General features: G+C 33.0%; 2 protein-coding genes across 2 annotated transcripts; both read left to right on the top strand.

Annotated features, from left to right (window-relative positions):
* Positions 1-267: 267 nt before the first annotated feature.
* On the top strand, positions 268-8267 carry LOC107888970 (enhancer of mRNA-decapping protein 4). The gene is made up of 12 exons (XM_016813251.2): positions 268-1485; positions 1588-1637; positions 1718-1874; positions 2010-2228; positions 2724-2852; positions 3035-4546; positions 4704-5063; positions 5621-5740; positions 6481-6651; positions 7324-7488; positions 7577-7702; positions 7811-8267. Exons 1-12 carry the CDS (start codon positions 694-696, stop codon positions 8114-8116), a joined length of 4107 nt encoding a protein of 1368 aa, XP_016668740.2. The 5' UTR covers positions 268-693; the 3' UTR covers positions 8117-8267.
* Positions 8268-11836: 3569 nt separating this feature from the next.
* LOC107888972 (CBL-interacting serine/threonine-protein kinase 1) lies at positions 11837-18689 on the top strand. The gene is made up of 12 exons (XM_016813252.2): positions 11837-12520; positions 12668-12730; positions 15719-15790; positions 15898-16005; positions 16118-16198; positions 16289-16468; positions 16548-16760; positions 16859-16963; positions 17058-17174; positions 18021-18083; positions 18187-18261; positions 18352-18689. The coding sequence occupies exons 1-12, from the start codon at positions 12326-12328 to the stop codon at positions 18418-18420; spliced, it is 1341 nt and encodes a 446-aa protein (XP_016668741.2). The 5' UTR covers positions 11837-12325; the 3' UTR covers positions 18421-18689.
* The last annotated feature ends 1761 nt before the right edge of the window (positions 18690-20450 follow it).

Here is a 20450-nt window from a genome sequence, read left to right as displayed (position 1 = left end):
AGAATCAATCCAAATATTAGTTTTGAGAAGAATTTTAAATCAACTGACTTGAAAATCGATATAAACAAGAAAAATTGACTTGAAAATCGATATAAACAGAAAAAATTGAACAAAAAATTTGACTGAGCTAAATTTTTAAATATTTAATTGAATTGATTGAATTGATTAAACCTAAAAAAGGGGGGACATTGCCCAAAATCCTAAGCCATTGAATGTTTCATTTGAGCTTTAAATCATTGAGTTTTAACTAGCAACGTAACTTGGAAATTTAGAATTGAAATAACTTGATTATATGATATTTAACATTTTGGATGTAGTATCGAAATTGCTTACTTGATATCACTTTGGGTGTAGTAGCGTTCATCCCTGGTTTTGTACAGTCCTGAAATGGTCTACTAATAAAATTACTTAACTAATAAAACTGAAAGCCTCCCCTTTTGGTGTTTTTCATTTTTATATAGTTTATTGGCGTCTTCGAGTCATCATCCAGTCTGGGCCACCCAAAGGAGAAGAAAGTGGGGAGCAAGAGATTCAAGATTCGATATAATCTAAAAACTTGGATTCTGATCTGAATCGAAGCGAGCAGATCCATGAAACCCTCTTGTTCCTTGTGTTTCACATAAAGTAAGATCTCAACAAGCCTTTGATTTCATCGTTTTCTTTTTATTTTCTCTTTTTTGGATTTGGGATTGGATGGCTTCAAATCCCAATCCTCAACCGCAAAGTGGCGGTGGTGGCAGCGGTGGGTTTGATTTGAACAAGCTGTTTAAACCCAGTTCTAGCCCTATGTTGCAGCATCAGCATCTTCAGAACGTGAACGTGACAGCAACTTCTCCAAGTCCAACTCCAAGTCCTAGCACTTCAAACCTTACTACATCCCCATCTTTCCCAGCCCAATCCTCAACGCCGCCTCCACCGCCCTATTTGACGCCTTCTTCCTCTTACCCTCCGCCTACTGGGCCTTACCCTTTCCACCACTACGTTCCTTACCCTCCTCCTCCTCAACCCCAACACCCTTTGCATCCTTATCCTAATCCTACTGGACCTATTCCTTATCATCCCCAACCCCAACTCCCCACCCCTCCTACTTGCGGAAACGACATTTTGATGGCCTTCTTTGGCACTCAAGCTCAGTCACTAGCTCCTGCCCCTGTCCCTTCTGCCCCGCCTCTTAATATGAGTGTCACCCCATCTGCTCCTTCGCCCTCTCCCTCACCTGCCCGACTGTTGAGCAGCAAGGTCCCGAAGGGCAGGCATCTCTCTGGGACCAATCTCCTTTACGATATTCATGTCAGGCTACCCAGTGAAGTACAACCCCAACTTGAGGTCACTCCCATTACCAAGTATGCATCTGATCCTGGCCTTGTTCTTGGTCGTCAGATTGCTGTTAATAGGAATTACATTTGCTATGGTCTCAAGCTTGGGAATATACGTATCCTCAACATCAACACTGCCCTCCGGTCCTTGCTTCGTGGCCACACTCAGGTATATATATCTTTATACCCACTTTTCTATTATCAAGTTCCTAATGTGAAACATCTCATTACCAGCTCAACCTTTTCATTCACTTTGTTTCTCCAAATATAGAGAGTAACAGATATGGCTTTTTTTGCTGAGGATGTCCACCTTTTGGCCAGGTATTCCTTTCTACTTATTTCATGGGATAAATTGACTTCATTTGTGTCATCGAAAAGTGCTCATCTTACATTTTCTGCAGTGCAAGTGTTGATGGCCGGGTTTTTGTATGGAGGATCAATGAGGGACCTGATGATGAAGATAAGCCGCAAATTTTTGGCAAAGTTGTTATTGCGCTTCAGATCGTAGGGCAAGAATCATCAAAACATCCACGAGTCTGCTGGCATCCTCACAAACAAGTAATAAATCGGTTTGTATTTGATGTTATCAGATAGTAACTATTATGCCAAGTCTTTGTATTTCTTCTATAGTCGTGCTTTTCCTGTCCATATTTTTTTCCTTGTTGTAAATGTTCAACAAATATTATCTAACAGGAGATTTTGATGGTTGCTATCGGAAATCGTATCCTGAAAATTGATACAATCAAAGTTGGAAAACTTGATGGATTTTCAGCAGAGGAACCTCTTAATTGCTCTGTTGATAAGCTTATTGATGGGGTTCAGTTTGTTGGCAAACATGATGGTGAGATTACTGAGTTGTCAATGTGCCAATGGTTGACTACCCGTTTAGCTTCAGCTTCAGTAGATGGCACGGTTTGTACTTACTCTTCTCCTTATTTACTGATTTATTCTCTCTATTTTAGTTCTTAATACAGTTGCTTCTGGAAAAAAATAAAGAAGGAAAAATTGGAAGTTGAATGATTGTCATATCTCTAACACAGACAACCTCTTTGAAGTTCAATGGTTTTCCTACCATGACAGAACTTGACATGTAAACCTGATAATGTTTTATTTCCATCTAACATGATGGTTGTAGTGATGCATGTTGAGCCATTTTAATGCATGTAAAAGGTTTTTGGTTGTCCAAAGCGATTTTCTCATTTTGACTATAAACTACTATTAATGCGGCAATACTGCAAATCAAGTACCTGACAGCTATTGAAATTTTAAGGCCCAGAAAATTAAAGATTTTGGTCCGACATGTGCCAGTTGTTCCATTAAGAAGTATGCTTAGATTCACAGCAGGCCATATGTATTCATTATTCAATTAGGTAATGATATTTAGGAAACTGTAAATTTCTGTGACAGGTGAAAATTTGGGAAGATCGTAAGCCCATACCACTTGCAGTGTTGAGGCCACATGATGGACATCCTGTTTACTCGGCAACATTCTTGACTGGCCCACATCGCCCTGATCATATTGTTCTTATCACAGGAGTAGGCCTCTGTTTCTTTTCCTTTTTAGATTGTCTTTACCTTTTTTATAAACATTTTCTATGACCATATGAAGCTTTGTGATTTCAACAGAAAATTACTTCTGCTTTTGTGTTGGTAATGTGGCATAAATTCTCTTCTCATTATGCCAAGTGTCTAATTTTCTATTGTCTTTTTACCTATAGGGCCCACTAAACTGTGAAGTGAAGATATGGGCCTCTTCAGGTGAAGAGGGCTGGTTGTTGCCCAGTGATGGTGAATCATGGCAGTGTATGCAGACATTGGAATTGAGGTGTTCTGCTGAGTCTGAGGTTGACAATGCATTCTTTAATCAAGTTGTGGCACTGCCCCGTGCAGGCCTGTTTCTGCTTGCAAATGCCAAGAAGAATGCTATATATGCTGTTCACATAGAATATGGGCCTAATCCTGCAGCTACCTGCATGGATTACATAGCTGAATTTACTGTCACAATGCCTATATTGAGTCTCACGGGAACAAGTGATAGTTTGCCAGGTGGAGAATATACTGTCCAAGTCTACTGTGTTCAAACACAGGCTATTCAGCAATATGCTTTGGACTTGTCTCAGTGCCTGCCACCACCCCTGGAAAACACAGACTTGGATAAAACTGATTCCAATGTTGCTCATGTTTCTGATGCCATGAACTCTGATGGTTCTGCTTCTCAGGAATTATCTCATGGATATAAACCAACTGAGAAGACTATAAACTACGGTAGCTCTGAAAGTGCTGCCATGGCAAGCTGTCCACAAAATGTAGCTTCTTCAGAGGTTAAATTCATATCTGAGAGTGCTGTGTCTGGCATGGAAAGTAAGCCAAGTGCTTTGCTGTCTGGTAGTAGTGCTGAAAATGTGCACACTGCAACACCTCCACTTCCATTAAGTCCAAGGTTATCACAGAAGTCTTCTGGTTTTGGAAATCCATCAAATGTTGATCATGTTAACCGCTCAGCACCTGATCATTCTGTTGATCACAAAGTAGACACGGTTAAAGAGAATAATGTTGAAGTGTCCTATGCAGGTGAGAACTTGCAGAAAGTTGAAGATATTGCAGTGTTCAAACATCCAACCCATCTGGTAACACCATCAGAGATATTGTCTACCGTGTCTTCATCGACAGAAAATGCACAAATCAGTCAGGTTATTAATGAGGGTGAGGCAACAATCAAAGATGTGGTCAAGAATGATGCTGAAAGCGTAGAGGTAGAAGTTGATGTTCTTGGTGAGACTAAATATTCACAAGGCTCTCATACTACAGTTGGAGATAACAAAGAAAAGGCCTTCTACTCACAGGCATCAGATCTTGGCGTTCAGATGGCTAGAGATTTTTGTGCAGAAACTTATGGCGTTGAGGGAGCTCAACAAGCTAATCACATGGGTGTTTTGGTTCAAGCAGATAGACTTACTAATTCTGGTGATGGGGATGAGCAGAATGTGATTAAAAATGCCCCTCCAAAGGTTGGTGAAACAGACACTGCCATCACTGGTTCCCCATCTCCCGCTTCTGCTAAAGGGAAAAAGCAGAAGAAGAAAAATTCTCAAGAATCTGTCCCATCTTCCCCTTCAGCTAGCCCATATAATTCCACGGATTCATCTAATGAACCAGGTTGCAGTTCCGGGGCTCTGTCAGCTGATGCTAATTTCCCCCAATTGCTGGCCATGCGGGATATGCTTGGGCAGGTAGTTTTTAAAAAAAATACAATAAACAACTTTTCGAAGAAAGAATTGTTTCTCTTAGAATAAAATTGAAGAATCTCCTCTTTATACACGCTTGTTTGTGTGTGTTAATGTTTGTGGTATAGTCTTCTTAATATAATGTTTTTGTTGCACCAAGCAGTCCCTTAGCGTGCAGAAGGAAATGCAGAAGCAGATGAACGCAATTGTCTCTGCTCCTGTTTACAAAGAAGGGAAAAGACTGGAAGCATCCTTGGGCAGGAGCATTGAGAAAGCTGTAAAGGCAAACACAGATGCTTTGTGGGCCCGTATCCAAGATGAAAATGCAAAACAAGAGAAGTTAGAGAGAGACCGCATGCAGCAGATAACAAATTTGATCACCAACTGTTTAAATAAGGACTTGCCAGTCATGTTTGAGAAATCCTTAAAGAAGGATATAGCTGCAGTTGGCCCTGTTGTGGCTCGTGCTATTAGTCCCACTCTGGAGAAAAGTATATCTTCTGCTATTACAGAGTCATTCCAGGTAAAAACAAAAATCCAAATTCTGTTGACATATCCGATTGTTTGGTGTCCCATAAGACTGCAGTGGTCATTTATTTGGACAGAGCACCATTATAAACGATGGCATGATAGGAAATGCAGCAATTATATCTTATGGGAAATGTTAACAGGTGCCTTTTGGCATGGGTCAATGTGATATTTATAGTAAGAATTTTGTGTTTAATATATTGTTTTCTGTTGAATTTGATGATACTGATGCGTTAAAGTAAAATATACCTAAACACTCTTTTGTTTGGGGAAACACATGCTAAATAACACTTTAACTGATCTTAAATAGAGCTGATCTTATTATTGAAAATATGCTGTAAAGTTCTTTCTTGTCCTATCTTCTACCTTGTTTCTGGGTAAATTTTGGTGAAGCCTCAAATGTTTCTACACAATATGTTGCTGTTCATCTTTCAGCTTCATTCATAAGAGTGAATTTTGTTCTAAATGCAGTAAAATGTGGTATTCAATTGCCTTAAGCCACTAAAACTGTGTTTGTTATATTAATGGGGTTTTTAATTGGGTATTTTGCAGAAAGGCATTGGGGAGAGGGCAGTGAATCATCTGGAGAAGTCAGTCAGTTCAAAACTTGAAGCAACAGTGGCCAGGCAAATCCAAGCACAATTTCAAACTACTGGAAAGCAAGCACTTCAGGTGATTTCTTGTTCAACTATTTTCTTTCTTATGTAGTTGGTTGTTTTTCATTATTAAGCTGATTTGAACCTTGCCATGCTTTTCTTTTTCCCTCTTTTTTATCTTGATAATGAAGAATAATTTATTTCTAGATGATAAAGGTTTATTTATAAGAATTTAGATCGATAGGATTGGTGACTGTATTCTTGTTTGGCAAATAAGCATTCAAATTTCTTATGGACAGTTCTAAAAGTAATTCATAAACTTTCATAGGGATGTCTACCTTTATTGTAAAATGCAATTACATGTACTGGCCAATATCACCAAATTCAATAGATCAATTTTACCTTACTAATTGTATGAGCTTCCCTTATGGACTGTTAGCAACTCTAAATTCCATTCTGCATAAAATTCCTGTTCCTATTTTTCCCTCTAGTTTATGTTGATACAGGTGGTTGAACTTAGACTACTCTGAATTTAAAGTTGAATAGTTGATAAGAGAGGTGGGTGGGGTGGGGGAATAGATACCTGCCTAGTGTCTCCTACGGAAAACTTTTTGGCTTTAGAATCCATCAGATGAATGTCCAAAAACTGTGCTGAGTTTTCTAGTTATTTCTTTTTGTTTTCAGTGTCTCTAATGGTCATCCTCCTTAGTGACATTCTGCTAACTTTTTTGATTGGAATGAATGTTCATATATCTTAATATTTAAAGTTGGATAATGTTGTTCTGCTGATTAGAGAAATTCTGGACTTGTCCACAGGATGCACTGAGATCTAGCCTGGAAACTTCTGTTATTCCAGCATTTGAGATGTCATGCAAATCAATGTTTGAGCAAATTGATGTCACATTTCATAAAGGGCTAATAGAACACACAGCAACTGCTCAGCAGCAATTTGAAAATTCACATTCTTCCCTTGCTGCTGCTCTACAGGTATGGTAGATGTTGACAGTTCGGTGGTTTCTCTCATTGTGACTTAATTCCCACTTTAATGTATTAAAAATGTCAAAGGTTACCTTTCTTGTTGCATAACTATGATAAAATATAATTACATATCCTTCTGATTTTATATACTAATTTTACTGGGCTTGGTTACAGTTGCCAACTTAATATCTTTTCTTGGACAAGTTGCATGAGAGTATTTTAGCCCTTTTTCTTTATAGCTAAGATTGTATGATTTTGCATAATGAGTTGCATACAGTAATAGAGGTGCCTTTAACCGAACATAATTTGGGAAAATCTTATTGCCAGCTTAACCATGTGTGCTACCAAGATAAATTCTGAATGGGAGATTCTAGGAATATAGTATCATAACATGGTTCTTTTAAACTGACATGCATAGAACTGAACCATAGAAGGATGGCCTTTAATATTTATGGAGAGAATTAGGCTTTAGGGTACTAGACTTCTTTGTTCCCAAGAACTTTACATCATTAATGGATGATTGTTTCGGGAATATAATGTTGTTACCAGCCAGCTTTAATGACGTCCAATATGATGAAATGTACAAAGGCAACTTTTCCCATTTATGCAAAGTTTTTGCCTGTATTACTGACTTTGCTGGTACAGCTGACTCTTTTAAGATGACCTGCTTTATATTTGCAGGAAGCTATTAAATCTGCAACTTCAATCACACAAACCTTAAGTGGCGAACTGGCCAACGCGCAACGAAATCTTCTAGCTAGAGCAGCTGCAGGTGGCAACTCCAATGCAGGAAATCCCTTGGTTTCACAATTGAGTAATGGACCACTGACTCATCTGCATGAGATGGTATGCTCCCCTCTCTCTGTTTCTCATGAATCTGACGATCACTATTCATGTTTATCTGCCTCACTCCGATGTTATACGTGTACCGCAGCCTGAGGTACACTTAGATCCAACTAAAGAGTTAGCAAGAATGATAGCTGAAAAGAAATATGAAGAAGCATTCACCTCAGCCCTGAATAGAAGCGATGTCTCTATAGTTTCCTGGTTGTGTTCTCAGGTAAGTTCCAATAACTAGTACTCTTGACATTATTTTCCAACAACCCTTGTTGTGCATGACAAGAAAACTACTTTGAGACCTGACATTGGTCTGATCTAAATTAACCAGGTTAATCTGCAAGGGATATTGTCAATGAAACCATGTCCACTGAGCCAAGGAGTATTGCTGTCACTTTTTCAGCAACTGGCTTTTGATGTCAACAAGGAAACTAGTAGAAAGCTTGTATGGATGACTGATGTAGCTGTTGCCATAATCCCCTCTGATCCGACAATAGCCATGCATGTGGTACCAATATTTAGACAGGTGTCTCAGATTGTGGATCATTTACAAAGCATGTCCACGACATCTGCCTCAGAAACCGGCAGCATCCGGATTCTTAAGTTTGTCATAAACAGTGTGTTGAACTGTAAATGATTTTTGTGCTAATTTTTGCAAGATTTTCCCTTTTTTCCCCCTTTACATATATAAATCTAGGAACATACGGTGAAAAAGGTGGATATTTCGTAAATTCAGTTGTATGTTTCAATGTGTGAAATAGTTGAGTTTATTTGTTTATCAATTTTCAGATTCTGGCCTTTTCATGTTCAAGTTTTTTCGAGTTTTGATATTTTCTCAGGTTTGATTCTTTTCGTGCTTAGGATTCAGGTTCTTTCTTTTTTTGGATTTGGGTTTTTTTGGATTCTATTAAGTCTATGCCAAGGTTTTAAAAGTAAATTAGTGTCCAAACTAGGCAGATGCAGATGATCGGTTCCTAATTTGATTGATTTGTCTAATTAAATAAATTATATATATTTAAAAAGTAGAGAAAATCAGCTCAATGGGTGTGATTATTGGTTTAATTGATTTTTTTAACTCAATTTAATCGATTTGACAAATTAGTTCAATCAATTTGTAGGTTCGTCGATCCAACTTTTTATTTCAAATTTGTACCTTAATAGGTTCTCGAGCCATTCAACCGATTGATCCAGTTTGGTTATAAAATGTGGCCTATGCACATGCATTGATATAATAATATTTGATGCACCATTAGTGCATAGATTTTATGCACCATTAGTTAGTTAATAATAAAATGATACATCATTACTGGTATAGAATAAAAAATATTGAAGACTTTAAAAATCAATATAAATAACTTTATTTTGAAAATAAATATTAATAATAAATATTAAATCAATCCTACAACCCGAAAGAGAAATAAAATAATTATAATTAATATTAAATTATGTGTAAATAAAGCTAAATGTATTTATTTTCAAGTTCTTCAATTTTTTTTTTTAAATTTTACTCTAATGATTGATGTGTCTAGGGTGAGCGTTCCATCAAATCAAGTGAAAAAAATTTGAGTTAATCGAGTTAACAAGTCCTATTTATCATCCTTTTTTTGAATCAAGTGGAGTGAAATGAAATTCAAGTTGAGTCAAATCAAATGAAATTATTCGAGTTAAATTTAAAAAATTAAGCATGTCAAATTAAAATTTTCTTACAATATAACCAACTTTATATTAGAGCACATAAATTTGAAACCATATATATTGTTTAGGTTCTAAAATTATTGTTTTAGAAATTTGAAATCATTACTTTACTTATTTAGGTTCCAAAATTATTGTTTTAGAAATTTTTAAAAATTTTAACTTTCTTTATATGTTCTTTAAAAAATTAATGTTTTTTATATTTTTTTAAATATAAATTTTAGAATTTTCATAAATATTTTGAAATTTTGAAAATTATTTTGTCTTTCTTTTTTTTGAATTTTTGTAAGAGAGACTAATTTGCTCATTTTCAAAATTGTTAGGGATTAAAAGGGTATTAATACCAATCTGTTGCTCGAATTGTAAAACTCAACTCAACTCAAACTCGAGTTGACTTAAAAAAATCGAAAAACTTGATCAACTCGAAATTCGATTTTTTTAATTTTTCGAATTGAATCGAATTTTGCTTACTCCTAATGTATCTACATGAGACGTATGCACCAATAATGGATCAAATAATAATAATAATAATAATAATAACGCTTTATTACCTAATTGATTTCCAAATTATACCCAATTTTCATAATGGTATTTGAGGTATTTAAAAAAACAGTGGTCAATAAAAAAGTGAAATTAGATTATAGTTTAAATATTAATTTAAAAATTAAGATATGGCTAAGGGTGGTTTGGGCAATGCCAACCTAAAATAGGATTTTAATAGACAATATTTTAAGTTGTGTGCACTCAATTTTCATTTGTCTATCAAATATAAACTTAAGCAGCCACACCAACTGCTGGCTGCTCACCAATCTTTGTCTAATTGTCTCATTCATTTTTGGCCATATCACAGGTCAAGGTGTCTTCATTCTCTGTTTTTATTTTATTTTTTTTTATACTAACCTTTTCTTTTTGTATTTAATTTGAAATATTTTAAGCCAAACATTTAATAATTAAAGTATGATAAGGATAAATAAATGTGCTGAAATATACTTAAAAGGAATTATTAAAATTTTAGATAAATATCTTACCCTAAAAACAATTATGACGCAAAATAATATGAATCCATCGACAAATAATTTTATATTTTCAGGTATAATGTAATTAGCGACCAAGTTAAAAATTATCTTTGGGAGGTTGAAATTGAATTATGTATTTTTTTAAGAGATAATATGTAATTTTATCATTCTATTAGCTTATTTCTTTATAATTTTGAAGATAAAGTACAATTTATCTATTTACTCATTTATAACCTTATAACATATAAATAGGTGAATGTAATATTTTTCCAGGTGCCACCCCTGAATGTAATTATATAACATACGAAAATAATTAAAACACCGAATAACAAAAATAAATACAACATAAATCCACAAACTCATCAAAATAGTCTGTGAGGTCTTAGCACTATCAATAATGGCTGAGGTCCTAAAATCTAAATACTCTAGGTTTGACTTCCATCCTACACAAATTATGTCTAGATTTATCCCGGCTTAAATCCCACTATAGGTGGGTCATCGCCTGAGATCTATTTTGGTTTGATTCCGAATATTAGTTTGTTGCGTTTTATAATTTTATTTTGTCGTCAAAACAAAATTTTGATTTAGTAAATCAAAATTCAATATTTTTTTTCCTCCAAATAGACCATAAAATCATTTAAAATTAAATCCAAATCTATATCTATGGATCAAAAATTGCGGACCCAATATTATTTTTTCCAACAGCAACAACAAATGCATAGCATATAAGTTTGATCTTTTGGTAAGTGATTGACGAAAAGCTGGAATAATTAGGATAAGTATGCAATTATTATGTAACAGTACCACCGTTGTTCTTTCCGTTGCTGAAAAGCTACCAAAATCGGTGAGCAAGCATTTAAACGTGGGCTTGGCCTTTTTGTCCTATATCCATGGTCTAATTCTGATTTTAATTCTTCTATTATACTGAAAATTTGGATTTAACTCTACTATTTTAATTTGACATAATTTGATCCTTTATGTTTATAATGTATTGTTAGTTCCCGTAGTTAAATTGAAAATTTAAATTTTTTTTATTCAATCTTAGTCAGGGTTAGATGAAAACTTGATCAACCGTATTTAATTATTAATAAATTTACATATCAGTTAAATACTTTTTTTTCTAAAAAAATCCATGTCAACACTTTAATGAAAGCAATTAACAATACTATCAAATTGGACCTACTAGTAAAGTTATAGAAGTAAAGGAATCATCTATTGAATGTTGGGTGGATGTGGGGAAGGACTTGATACCAAGTATTCAATTGACACTAATTTTGGATTTAATCATTGAACAATAATTTTGTAAGATCGAAGTGATGGTTGAACAATTACACCATTAAACCACCTATTCAACAATAATTAGATAAAAAATCGATTCAACCCTCTATTTTTTTTCTCAATTTTCAATTTTTGCTAATTGATAGCAATTTACTTTATAGTTAGTTATATACCACTAGTTTAATTGATCAAATCATTGGTCCTTAGTTCAATCTGTTTTGAAAATACTTACCCTTTCCCTCATAAAAAAAGGAGGCAGGAACCAAATTATGTCAAATTAAAGTAGAGATTAGTCATTTGAATATTAGTTCAACTGACATTGTTACTGTTACAATAATATAAAGATTATGACTTCGAGTGCACTTAAGCATGCAACATCATGGATGGAGTTTAGGTTTTGTATAAATTAAAGGAAATGGAGGGATCAGAACTCAAATTTTAGTATAGTAGAAGGACTAAACCAGAATTAGACATACTTTTATATTAAAATGTTTTGTTTAAGGATGTAATAGAATATTTTAAACGAGGAGGGGAAGCATAAAAAGGAAGGTTTCAACGGTTTCATAAGTTACAAGAACAATATTTTTGGCGTCTAAACTCCTCTTCCCCTTTCTCTCCTCCATTATCTTCTCTTTCAAGGCTTCCTTCGTTTACCAGTATTACTTTTCCTACTCGTAGCTTAGACCAGTATTTTTTTTCCATTTATATATTCATTTTTCTCATAGACGTTCGTTTATAACAAGAAATTAGATAACAGTGCGAGAGACAAACAGAGAGAGAGAGAGAGAGAGAGAGATTTTTGATTGATTGATAGTTTTTTTATTATAGATTTAGATTTACAGAGATCAAAAGAGGAGTGAATGGGCAGCAAGAGAACAGCGGAGGAGAACAAGAAGAAAGGAATTTTGCAATTAGGAAATTACGAATTAGGGAGGAATCTCGGCGAAGGAAATTTCGGCAAAGTTAAATTGGCTAAGAATCTCCATTCCGGCCTCACTTTCGCCGTTAAGATCCTCGAAAAGTCTAAGCTCATTCAACTCAGCATCGCCGATCAGGTACCTTTTTTCTCCTTTCTTTCAATTTCCTTCCGATTGATGTTTGTTTTGGTTAATTTCTGCTTGTGATTGTGTTCTATGATTTCTGTTTATGGCATTTTTCAAATTACAAATTTCGAAAAATCTTGAATCTGGGAACTTGCGCAGATAAAGAGAGAAATCGCTACTTTGAAACTCCTCAAACATCCTAACGTGGTTCGCTTACACGAGGTATGTCCTTTTTGTTTATCATATCTCAATCATTTGTGGTGTTGTTGAATGCCGATTAATTTATTATTTTACTCTCTGTGATAAACGCATGTTCTTGTTTGGACTTTTGATTACGTGGTTAAAAAGATTAAATTAATTCCTGATTTTGTGCCGTAATTTTGATGGATAAGAATCCATTAGTACTCTGCTTTCAAACTTCAATTTTGTATTGAAGTTTGTATCCAAACAACTTCCACCACCTATAACCGGAAATGCAGAACCATGGATTTTAAAAAAATAAAAAATGGACCGTCCAATAAAGTTATATAAATTTAATAAAAAAATTAAAGAACCGGTTAAAAATAGATATAATCAACATCTTTGTTTTTTCTTTTATTATGAATTTTGGAATTTTTGACAAAAGGAATTTGAGTTGCATATTGGTTTTTTTTTTCATTAAAATTTCCGATTTTTATTTATTTATTATTAAATTTTATAATTATTATTCATTTATGCAATTTTTTTTTCCCAAATGGTTGAAAGTTTTAATTTTCCCACTTTAAAGTCGATTTTTTAAAATTATTATTAATCAAAGTGAAACTAGGAATTTCATTTAAAGCGTGTAGATATAATTATAAAATTAAAAACAAATGTCTTAAAATAGCTTAAAGTAAATTATTAATTTTACATAAAAACTAAAAATGTCATTCTTTTATTTAATGAAAAGTTAAAGAACATCAATTTGATGTTTTAATTTTTTTGGGGCCTGCCTGCCCCTTTTACACCCCGTTATTAATGTATGTTTCAAATTCGTCTAAATGATTGAACTTATTAGATTATTTTATTCAAAAAATTATTATTTTTAATTATTATTAATATATATTTTAAATTTCTAAAGTTTATTAAACCATTCTAATCCATCGATCAAATCAATTAAATAGAAAAATAAAAATCTAATCCTATGATTTGATTTTTATTTTATTTTTTCTAATCATAACAATCGCACTCATATGATACAAGCCTTGACCACACAACCTGCACCAAATAAGAATTGGATTGCCTCGACTATATTTGACGGGGTATCAAATTGGACCATTCTTCCGTCTTAATCCACTTTACCACACGATCATTTTTCTTTTTTTTTTTCCCTGACCAACTAAACAAAATTATCGCCCACTCAAATTAAGCCACGTGTAAAGCAAGTTACATCACGTTCTAGTTATGCACGTGAACTACATGTCTCATCTAAACCTCATACCCATAAAATCTGGTCGGTTAGTTACTATTTTTTTAATCTATATTATTTTTTTTTGCTACCGTCGCTGTTTTTACTATGAATCACAAATACGTGACGGTGAGATACGCAAGCGCTAGCCACATATTTAAAACCTAACAACATTAATACTCTTTAATTTTTAAATAGGAAATAGCCAATAGGAGAATGGCCAGCAGGTCAAGTGGGGCCCATTTCTCTCGTTATAATTATTATTTTCACATATATCCAGTTACACGTTTTCTCATGACTTTGATTCCTGTACTTTATGAAAACATCAAATTTCTTAATAGCTTCTAATGGAACTGTTTGTATTTAAATATAAAGCAGCGTAAATAATATCTGGTACAATACATTCGTAGCAACATAAACTAGCCAACTACTGGTCAATTTCAGACTTATTCTAAACGAGTCTAACTGGAATTTTTTTTTGGTTGGGGGGGGGGGAAGTGGAGTTTAATTGAAATGCCATATAGGGAAGTTTTGTATACAATTAAAATTAATTATTGATTATAAAATTTTCTAATAGATGATAGAATCAACTGGTCCGATTAACTTTTAATATGTATGCATATTTTTTTTAAATATATAAAATATAAAATTTTAATCAAAATTCAAATTCAACTTTTAATTTATTTAACTAATCAATATTAAACCAGGTTGGTTAAATCAGTTAAGATCTAAATTAATCGGTCAATTAAAGTATAGATTTAATTAAATTGACTATTAAGTCTTGAAAGATTAAGTATTGAATATAAGTTACAAAACTTTCTATATAAAACTTTTCTACTCTGTTTTTTAGAAAATTTTTCATATAATTCCTATTACTACTCATAAATAAGAAGATAATATGTACTTAAACACATTTGAATCCATATTCTTCCTTTTGTTGTAAAAATAACAGAGCCAATTGACTCAATTAGCTTAATTAATAGTATCTGATATCATACTTTACGAAAATTGAAAAATTAATCCCTTTAAGTAACACCACTAAATCTTACTGTTAAATTAGTAAAAAATTGTATTTCAATAATTTATATATAATAAATTAATATATCATCAGTTGAATTCATATATTATCAATAATTGGATTAACATTTTAAATTTTATAAAATACGAGGATGAAACAAATTAAAATATACTATTAATTTCTCAATAGTGGATTCATAATTAGACACTTCAAACTGCTTCCCTTCATTTTCACCTTTTAAATTCCCCCACCAGCTGGTAGCCCGCAACAACCACCACTTTTTTTTTTCTGGGCAATTTCTATTTGTCTACACGGTAAATAACAAAATAATTAGAATCATTAAATCGAATTTTGGGGGCAGCAATTATGTATTTGAACTCACCAATTTTGCAAGTGGTAGGCTTTTTCATAATGGGTGTCATTTTCTTCACTTGTTTTCTTGGTTAATTTTTACAACATATCCTAGGCTCTATGTTGTTATTTTATTTACATTTCCACCAGGAAGAACAATAAGAATTCATTGATTAATTTGTTGCAAAACCAATGCTAAAATCATAGAATGTGATTTAGGTTCATATGATTTACGTAAAAATCTAAGTATTCCATGCTATTCCATTAGTCAATAAGAAAGGGAAAAAGGTCAACTTGTTAAATCATCGAAAAGAACCGACCCTTTAATCCTAATGTTTTGCTTCTAGAGTTGACAATGTATGTGATATTTGTCCTAATGCTGTAATGATGCCTTTGCTTTATAATAAACATGCAGGTGTTGGCAAGCAAAACCAAGATTTACATGGTCCTAGAGTACGCAACTGGAGGGGAATTGTTTGTCAGAATTGTAAGGGACTTGATGAAATTACTTTTAGGGGTCCTTTCTGCTGCAATAATATTATTTAGTTTACATTGATTTGTTTTGCTTAGCTGCTTTTTTTGTATCATGTACAGGCATCCAAAGGGAAGCTATCAGAAGCAGAAGGAAGAAAGTTCTTCCAGCAATTAATTGATGGTGTTAGTTATTGTCACAACAAAGGTGTTTTCCACAGGGATCTTAAGGTCCTTTCATTACCTCTAAACCTATCATATATTTGATTTGTTAAAGCATTAAACAAAGGTCCTTTCATCACCTCTTCTTTCCATTATTAATATATATGTTTATTTATTTCAGCTGGAAAATGTTCTGATTGATGATAAAGGGAACATAAAGATATCTGATTTTGGCCTTAGTGCATTGCCTCAACATATTAGGGTACGTAAAGTGCTCATCATCTAAAAATGAAAATCACCCAAAAATAATGATATACTTCTATTTTTAATTTCGTTTTCAAAATATTTTCAGGGGGATGGCTTACTGCATACAACATGTGGAAGTCCAAACTACGTCGCGCCAGAGATTTTGGCAAATAGAGGGTATGATGGTGCCACTTCAGACATATGGTCATGTGGTGTCATCTTATATGTCATTCTCACCGGTTATCTCCCTTTTGATGATAGAAACCTTGCAGTTCTTTATCAAAAGGTAATCGGATTGTGCTTTTTTCTTTAAAAAAATATTAATTTCCTTTATGGGTAACCCTTTTGTGAGATTTGGATTTCAGATTTTCAAAGGGGATCCTCAGATCCCGAAATGGTTGTCACCTGGGGCTCGGAACATGATAAGAAGGATTCTTGACCCAAACCCTGAAACCAGGATAACAATGGCGGGTATCAAGGAAGATGAATGGTTCCAGCAAGACTATACTCCTGCTGTACCTGATGATGAGGAAGAAGATATATATATTGATGATGAAGCTTTCTCAATGTGTGAAGTGGTATGTACAACCCCCCCCCCTTCAATCTATATAATCTTTGATGAGTCCTTTGTTTGCAAGTTTTGAACATAACGGAGAGAAACACTATTTTGATGAAGGGTTGTGATGGAGGTAGGACTCAAGAATCACCTACTCTCATTAATGCTTTTCAGTTGATAGGAATGTCATCGTGCCTAGACCTTTCTGGTTTCTTTGAGAAGGAGGTACCAGCCAAACTAATTAAGGCCTCCTTTCTTTAATGTAAGCATTGTATCATGCAATTATATCTGATAGCAACTAGTTGTTATGAATATGCAGGATGTATCTGAAAGGAAGATCAGATTTACCTCGAATCGTTCGGGTAAAGATTTGCTTGCAAAGATCCAAGACACGGTGACAGAGATGGGATTTCGAGTCCAAATGAGAAACGGAAAGGTTAGTAAACTGATTTATATAGTTGCTTTGCTTAATGCACTGCATTTCTCTGTTTACAAATTAAATGCATAATTGTGAGGCTTAGTTTGGTGGATAATGCACATATAAATTGTTTGAAAAGAACCATTATGTTAAAACTGGTACTGTATTAGATTATTTTTAATAGTAATTGAATAAATTATTAGCATTATAAATATATAAATATGTTGTGAAAATTTATGTAAAAATATAGTTTTAGATTTTCTTTAAAAAATTCTTTCATTCTAACAATTCTTTTGTTTTTAATATTATCATCAAAAGTTAAACATGTGATTATTTAATGAATATAAAAAATCATTAAACATTCAAAAAGTCTTTATGTCAACAGCAAAAAGCGCGTCTTTTTACAGCTTTTGCTTTTGGTTCAAGAAGCACGAGTTTTGGATGATAAATTCATCTTGTTTAATACTTCGGCTGCACTTTTTTGAATTTTGATAGCCAAAAGTACTACTTCATATGTTTTTTCCAATATAAATTAAACACCTCTTAGATGGTCTAGCTTCAATCATATATTACATATACCTATATTTATTATAAAGTTTTTAATTGAGAGAGAGTATAATTTTAACTTGTAAAAGAAAACTAAAAAAGATAATAGAATTTTGAATCTATATTTTTTTAGTTTTTTTACATTTATACTTATGATTAACCGAAACTTTAATTATTATTTATATTAATTTTTTTATAAATATATTTATTATGTAATTTTATGGTTGACCCAATCATACATGTGCTATAATCTAATTTGGTATATATGCTTGATGGTAACGGCAACAATAACACTATAAAATTTTATGTTGATTTCAGTTGAAAGCAACGCAAGAGCACACGGTCCAAAAACGCCTTGCCAGTCTTTCAGTTGCAGCTGAGGTACAAATTCTCGTGCTAAAATACGAGCAAAATTCGTTGTGAGCTTTTGATTCAAAATTCACTATATCAGAGTGTAATCATGTGATTAAATTATGCACGCCAGGTGTTTGAGATAAGTCCGTCATTGTACGTAGTTGAATTAAGAAAATCATATGGCGATTCTACAGTTTATAGACAGGTACACGAAAGTATACAGTATTTTGCTCTGCTTTAACCACATATTTAAATAAAATTAAGATGTGACATTTATTATGTTTATAATTTGCAGTTATGTACAAAGCTATTTAATGACTTAGGCGATCCTCAGGGCCAAGGCCTGGTGTCCACAGAAGCTTGAGTGACACAGGTTGGGTTGGCTCCACCAACATTTAAGGATCTCAGTTAGATCTGTGAGCCTTAGAGGGGATGAATTTATTTAGGCTATATATTTTATGGTATAGGTGATGTTTTTTACTTTTTATTTTGAACTTCTTTCACAAAACAGAGATTCAAAGTAATAGTATTTATGTCGAGGAAGCAGCAGTTTATGCTCTAGAGACTGCTTTCCGCATGTTCATATTAGATTGCTTATGTTTTATTGGAAATAATTTTCAATTTTTTGAAAAAGGTTATTTTCTGATGTTTGAAAAATTTTATATAAAATATTTTTTTTTGTTTAATAAATTTTCTTAAAATCATGTAGCTAAATAAGCCAACTTATTGTTGAAGAGCACCAATATAAACATCCTCAAATATTAAGCTTTGAAAGGTTGAAGGGCGCATGACCAAGAATTCATACTGCCCTTAATGTGTTTTAAAAGTTGTTATCTTCATGCATTAGATTTTTATGGTAGCCCGAACTTAAATAATTGACATGCCCTATTAGAGGGATATGGTGAGTTGATTGAGTTGTCATTAGTTCACACACAATCTGCAACTCATATCCTCTTCCTTAACCATTACTGTAGGTGATGCAGAAGACCTAAACCCTAATCCGACCATCTCTCTAAACCAATCTTTCTATTTCATTATTTTGTATGACAGGATATTTATGGGGTCAAAATTCTTATAAACCTTCAAACGAATTTTTTGGTTTTTTGGCCTATTAGTATAAAGTCCTTGTGGCTCGAAACAGCTCCTTAAATTCCTCTAGCAACTAATCTAAATTAGTAGCATTCCCTTTCAATGGTGGTAGAAATTTGTTTACTAACCGAGTTGGGGATCATTACAAGGCCATAGTTGTTGGAATCAGACCAACGGTTAGACCGAGAATCAATCGATATACCAGCACGAACAAAGGGATTAAATTGGTTGGATCATAAACCACTTTAAACTGGAATAAAAAAATCGATTGAGCCGATGGTTAAACCATATTTTATAATTTTTCAATAATCTATTTAATTGAAACTGGACTGAGAATAAGTGACCTAATCAGTAAACTACTGATTTAATTCTAAAAACCTTTGCACAAGGTTTATGCTCCTTCCTAGTCGTTAAGGACAAGTAACAATGGAGAAGCTTGTTCGGAAGGAATTAGTTGAGCTGTATAAGGATTTATTCCCTGCCAAGTAAGCCATCACCATTCCGCTGGAACTAACAAAATCCCACATGATGGGTCCTAGGGTAGCCAACCATTGCATGCCTAGGACTAAATCACACCCTGTGAAAGACTACACTATAAATTTACAACGTATAGTTGGACTTGTGCACTTTCTAAGGAATATTCTGACATTTTTCCTAAGTATAAAGAATGCCTCCGCTCATAATGGTAACATTAAGCTTGCGTCCTTGCCACATGGGATGTATTTTTCTTAGTGCCTTAGCAAGGTCCCTATCAATGAAGTTATTGGTGCTTCATGAGTCAACCAAAACATTAATGGTAGGTTTGGTTTATTGGAATAAAATAGAGTTATAATGAAATAGAGTTGTAATTAATAATTAAATTGTTTAGTTGAATAGAATGGAATAGAATTGTAATAGTATTCTTGTGTTTGGTTGAATGAAATAGATTTCTAATAGCATAAGAAAAAAGCTAAAATGACCAGAATACAATAGAATTTTTTTAGATAGATGTTTATTGTTATTAAATTTTATTAGGATTATTATTAAATATTAAATAAAAAATATTTTAATTATATTTTAATATATTACCAAATATAATTTAATAACATTCTTAATATAATTACTTTTATAATAAATTATATTAAATATTTTTTATTTTGATATAAAATTATATTAAAATATTTAAAATATTTTATTTACTACATTTTAAAATAATACACTATTATTTGAATCCATTGCTTCTATGTTCATTATAGTTAATAGACAACAAATACATTCTAAAAACTTAATTATTAATGAATTCAAAATTTTTAAAAATATTTTTAG

Source organism: Gossypium hirsutum, chromosome A09 (genome assembly GCF_007990345.1).
Source record: "Gossypium hirsutum isolate 1008001.06 chromosome A09, Gossypium_hirsutum_v2.1, whole genome shotgun sequence".
NCBI lineage: Eukaryota > Viridiplantae > Streptophyta > Magnoliopsida > Malvales > Malvaceae > Gossypium > Gossypium hirsutum.
The sequence above is the reverse complement of the archived record's forward strand: the minus strand, read 5'-3'. Positions and strand labels throughout refer to the sequence as shown.